This window comes from Galeopterus variegatus, unplaced genomic scaffold (genome assembly GCF_000696425.1).
Source record: "Galeopterus variegatus unplaced genomic scaffold, G_variegatus-3.0.2 Scaffold5098, whole genome shotgun sequence".
Lineage (NCBI taxonomy): Eukaryota > Metazoa > Chordata > Mammalia > Dermoptera > Cynocephalidae > Galeopterus > Galeopterus variegatus.
The window spans coordinates 157,850-163,848 of NW_007731209.1; the positions used below are offsets into that span (position 1 = coordinate 157,850).

At 42.1% G+C, this 5,999-nt stretch overlaps 1 protein-coding gene across 1 annotated transcript in view; it reads right to left on the bottom strand.

The window, feature by feature from the left end:
- The window catches only part of LOC103604350, a gene marked incomplete at its 5' end in the record, with an annotated part of 155,097 nt that extends 149,352 nt beyond the window's left edge, over window positions 1-5,745 (bottom strand). The window contains one exon of the mRNA XM_008588909.1: window positions 5,527-5,745. Within this exon, the coding sequence (XP_008587131.1) occupies window positions 5,527-5,745 (219 nt within the window). The remainder of the gene's footprint in view (window positions 1-5,526) is intronic.
- Window positions 5,746-5,999: the final 254 nt, after the last annotated feature.

The following is a 5,999-nucleotide window of genomic DNA, read 5'->3' on the forward strand; positions in this document are numbered from 1 at the left end:
CACGCCTCTGTAAGGATGCAGAGGTCATCTCACAGTGAAGGACAAGTTCATTTTTAGAACGTCCCCTTGGGAACATGGTTATTCTTACATGGGAATAACCTTACATGAGCTTGAAAACTCTTGATCTTGAGCATGAGGCTTCAGGAGATAGGTCTTCTCAAAGATGAGTGTTAAGGGGTGGACTTTGGGTGGGTCCTTCGCGTGGATGAAAGTATAAAGCAGTGATTATACAAAGCTCTGCTGCCTTTTTGAGCCTAAATGTAGATGTCTTGAAATAGTGTGGAAATAGCACCAGGCCTGTGAACTCTAAACGCATGATTAAGGGGCTCTGATTAAAACTGAAACCAACATAGACAAAAAGGACAGAGATTTGCCAAAACATTGTTTGAGCTCCTGTATCATGCCATTCCTGAAGCCAGAAGATCTACTTTTTCTTCAGCTACACCAGTCAATTAACTTCTGGTTTTGCTTAAGCTTGTTTAAGCTGGTTTTCTGTCATCTGAAAGCTAAAGACCCCTAACAAACATAATACCACAGGGCACAGCAGGCCCCAAAGACCTTTCTGAGCACACAGCTACATCAGCAGCTGCACTTCTCTATTCTGAAGAACAAAAGGAGCAAGCAAACTAAGCTCCATGGTCTGGGTGTGCCAAGAGACAAGAGTGAAACCGACGATATCAAGACCTACGGTGCCACAGCTGAAAGTGTGACAGTTTCCTGGCTATTTCCAAAGCCCTTGCCAAATACATTTGCACTCTCTTTTGCTTTTGACTGCAAGCATGGAGCCACCGCTGAGCCAGGCCAGGGAATGGGGACGGCATGCAGCGTCACCCACATTTCCCTAAAAGCCTAGGACGGCACTAATGCATCATCTGACGGGAATTGGCATTAAGACTTCAGTATCAACAGAGCCCCTTCCATTTGACTTGTTTACCTAAAAGAGAGAGAGAGAGAGAAGACAGAAAGAAAGAAAGAAAAAGAAAGAAAGAAAGAAAGAAAGAAAGAAAGAAAGAAAGAAAGAGGGAGGGAAAAGAAAAGAAAGGAAAAGGAAATAAAGGAAAAGAAAAGAAAAGAAACAAACAAAATGGAATTTCAAATACATAATTGCTTTAGTAGTGAAAAGTAATAATGTTAAGAGCCCTTTTAAATAGACATTTCCGAACAAATACCATTACGCTGAGACAGATAGGCCTGGTGTCCTGACCACAAATGAGCCCCAGGAACCTGCAGGGTGGCAGCGTCTGGTGCCACCTTAACTGTGGTCCTGGATCACAGGAACCACCTGCAGCTCGCGAGAGCACCTGTGACGCTTTCACAAGTTTGCCTCTCTGAGGTTGTAGGTAACTGGGTTTCGCCAAACAGCACACGCTTTACCATCTCTGTGTGCCAACTATTAGCTGAGCCTTTTTTTTAAAACAATACCGTGTGTTTTACATACATAAACATATTGAAAAGGAAACTTTATATGACTACCACAAAACCATGGGTTAATGTGCCAGTTATAATTTTTCTAATAAATAATTTTATTTATTTCCAATAAATACATGACAGTGGCTGGCTTTTGCTGATTATTTTTGTCTATTTGGTTACCTATAGAACATACTAGAAGATATTAGGTTGGTAGGTGGGTTTAGGCAATGTCTTCCCCAGGCTGATCATCACAAAATTCTCTACAGAGGTAGAGAAGACAGAATTTCTCTCTCTCCGATGCTGCTTAATGCTTAAATATAATCTGTTCCAGAACTCATGGCATTGAGTAAATAGTCCTGCCTACTATGCCCGGGAAGCAGAAACAATATGACTTATCTAACAAGGGAAATGAAAGAACAGATGCTGGGGGCCAAAGCTCCAAGAGACTGGTGGGGCCATTTCCTCTTCTCAATAAATATTTACCAAGCACCTGTCATGCACAAAGTCAGGTTTTCAGACTATGTACACACAGAAATATGGAAAATACAAAACTGAGAGACAGGTTGAATGCTATGCAATGTTAGTTCCATGGTGGATCACTGAATTTTAAAAGCAGATTATGGTGAACCTACACACATATTCCTGTTTTTTAAATTTAATTTTTCTATGTATTTCAATGCTTATACAAATATAGGCAAATCTGCACATGTTCTAGAGTAATGTGTACCCAGGTAAGCCTGGACAAAGATGCTCACTGCAGCAGCTCTGGTAGTAATAGTTAAACATAGTTAGGAGAATGGCTAGTTAACTAGTTATTGTATGTGTGTGTATCTATATATAATAAACTTGTTAATAAACAGGAGAAAGCGCTGTCAGCGGGATGTAAGGAGGCCACCCATATTTCCTTTGTATTCAACTCCACACACATCAAACTGTTTACCACCATCACCTGTGTTTCTGTGCCTCTGGGCTTAGCCTGGCCAGGCCCATCCCCACCCATGAGCAGGGCAAGCAAGATGTGCCAGGCTGTGCATGCACCTGGAAGGTCACCTCAACCAGGTGGACAGGATGCTCCTGAATAAATATCCCAGTTCCCTCATCCCTCAAATGGAATAGCTCCGTGGTGTGCTCCACCAAGTCCCTCACGGTTCCTCCACAGGGATGAGCCCCTGACACCTACTGTGGCCACCGGCTTGATAACACATACCCTTTATGGACATGCTGCCCTTCCTCATCTCACTTCCCTGGGGAAAGATGCACAGGGGAACTTTAGCATTTTACTTTATATATGTCTGTAAGATGTGATTTTTTTCAATGAGCATCTATGGCCCTTGAAAACTGACAAGGTAAAATGATTTTAAAGCTGCTCACACATATACACAATCTCTGTGAATGTGTTGTTGATGACGTAAGTTATCCAACTCAGGCCTATGAATAAACATTTAATATTCATAATAATGGCCATTACAGATTTATACATAAAATGCTGCCATTGGAGAGTTTAGAATTTAGTAATCATTAAAGTGTGTTTAAGGTAGTTTCAACTTCCTCCATACGGAAGGTACTGTCAGAGAGCTTTTCCTCTGAGTCAATGTGCAGCCTCCTCTGAGGGTCACTGGCTAGACCTCCTGTATTGAAAAGTCACGAGAATCTATTTTCTAATTGCATTTCCTTCATGGCAAAATAATTCAAACATTCAATTTCCTTCCAAAGTGAGAACAAGAGCTAAATTTAAATGCAATAACTTAATGATGCATCTCCAATTCCAAGCAGCCACCAATCTATCAAAAAAAAATCAGACCATTCCAAATATAGGAAAGATTCACACACACGCATATTACTGCATGCTGTAGCTTTCAATCCTAGAAGTACCATATTTTTAAAGTCAAAAAGTAATAAGCCCTTGAAATAATCCACTATGTTCCCTAAGAGAACACAGTAACTTCTGCATCCCATAGGCCATGTATAAGAAATGCACTCAAAAAAACAAAAACAAACGAACAAACAAAAAAACACCCCCCCACACAAATAATAACCCACATCCCTCAGTTAATAAAATTTGTCCTTTTAGGGCATGCAAGTAAACATCTTCTTACTATAAATTAAATCTATTGAAGAATTATATGGTAATAATGAAAATTAAAAGATTTTGGAATATGTTCAGGAGTATCCCCACCTCCAAGGACACTGCCTTTACTCATTAAATGGTTTGTGGCTATATTGTGATGGGAAACAGATGGTTACCAAGTACATATCCTACATATGAAAAAGCTGAGAGCTTCACAGATGAGGGTACTTCAAAAAGTTCATGGAAAGATTTGTACTATCTTTTCATTCTATTTTTCTATGAACTTTTTGAAGTACACTCATACAAGCCCTTTTTGCCTCTTTCCAGGGAATATGAACATGTAAAATAGAAATCAAAGGATTAGGTGTAAATTTAAATTTACTGAACATGTATTGGCTGGGCCCATTCCTACCCCCACCACCATGTCCTCACCACCATTGTCACCATCGCCATCACCATCATCACCATCACCATCACCATCACCATCATCACCATCATCATCACCATCATCATCATCACCATCACCATCATCATCGTCACCATCACCATCACCATCATCACCATCACCATCATCACCATCACCATCATCACCATCACCATCATCACCATCACCATCATCATCATCACCATCTTCACCATCACCATCTTCACCATCACCATCATCACCATCACCATCATCACCATCATCACCATCACCATCATCACCATCACCATCATCATCATCACCATCTTCACCATCACCATCATCATCATCACCATCATCACCATCATCATCACCATCACCATCATCACCATCACCATCATCATCACCATCATCATCACCATCACCATCATCATCATCACCATCACCACCATCATCATCACCATCATCATCATCACCACCACCACCATCATCACTATCATAATCACCACTAACCCTACTACCATGTTCACTGGAATCAGAAACTCAGACTCATTTGTTTCTATCAGAAGTGACCCCAAATGCCAAGCCCAGTCAAGAGCACCAAATGTTCAGCTGGTTCACCTTCTGCTTCATGATCAAAATGTAAATGGATCCGCCATAGCAACCAGCACCTGGCCAGCCATTTTCAGGGTAAAAATCTTTGGTAGCAAGAAGCAGAGATAATTCTTACCACCTAAAACCATCTTGTTATCACATTGTGTGAACTACTGCTCTGTGTTCAGATCACGCCTCCGCACAGGAAGCCTCAAACCAAACATTGCACAAAGAGCACAGGCCAGCCCAGATGTCTCTCCTGAACTCTGGATGTGGCCATCTAACTGCTGAGTTTCCCCTCTGTTTAGGTAACTCAAACTCAAAATTGGGTTTCAGCACAGAAGCAAATCTGAATTCTCCCCACACTTCTGATTCTCCTTCAGAATTTCTCATCTTAGGAAATGGCACTCACCTCCACCATGCAGCCCTGAAGATCATGTTCATCACCCCTTCTCGCTCCCCTCAGCCCAGTGCATTGTGCTGGTTGGCAGGTCCAACTGCCCGCCCAGATACATCTCCGACCTCTCCCAGGACCTCTACTTCCACTAGTGCCCTGTTGCAGGCCACCATTGCCATTCATCTGGTCTACATGATGGCCTCCTGATTCTCCTTGCCCCCACACCTGCCTCCATCTTCACTCAGAACTTGGGATGATTTTATCAAAAAGCAAATTTTATCTTATCACTCTCCTACCTAAAATCTGCCACCACTGGCTGGCCATTGGTCTTAAAATTTAAAATCAATATTGTAATCCAGCCCACAAGTTCCTGAATGAGCTGCTGCATTCACCTCCCCTCCATTTGCACTCCAGATGCCCAGCTGTTCATGCATCAGACTCATTCTGGCCTCAGAGCCCTTGCACTGCCATTCTCCCATGATGCTGCTCTCTCCACAAGGGTACACACTGCATTTGTTTTGTTTGCCACTCTGTCATCCCCAACCAACAAACATACAGTTGGCACTTGATAAATATGTCTTGAATAAATTGTTAAACACAGTCCCTAACCAACACAGGAGCATAGAGCTTCAGAAGGAAGAAAGGACAACTCACCACAAAGTTCCACTGCTGGGTTCCTGGTTTAAAGACACAAAGTGGGAAATTCCCCGGTGAGTGATCCAAAGGTTGAGTCAGATCAGATGGATCTTCTGCACCTGATGGCTTCAGGTGTGGTAGGTCATTTCTAAACTGTAGGAAGAAGTGTACATGATCTTCTGTCACAAAAGAAAGTTTGTACATCGGCTTTTCTGTCTCTTTCACCTTTATCTTTGCCTAAGAGTCAGGGAAAGGCAGGGATTACGCTATCATTTTCCAGTTCAGAACACTGAGGGGCTAGTGAGTGACAGATTTGAGACTTAACTCATCGTCCTTCCAGCCTGAGATTTTTCTTTCACTTCAACCAAATTTCCTGGTGTGGAATAATGCAAAACTACATACACACCCTAACACCAAGCTTTCATGACTCTTTCAGTAGACCTCCAAATTCCTGAATCTGCCAAGAGAAATGTACTTAGGGCTAATTATCC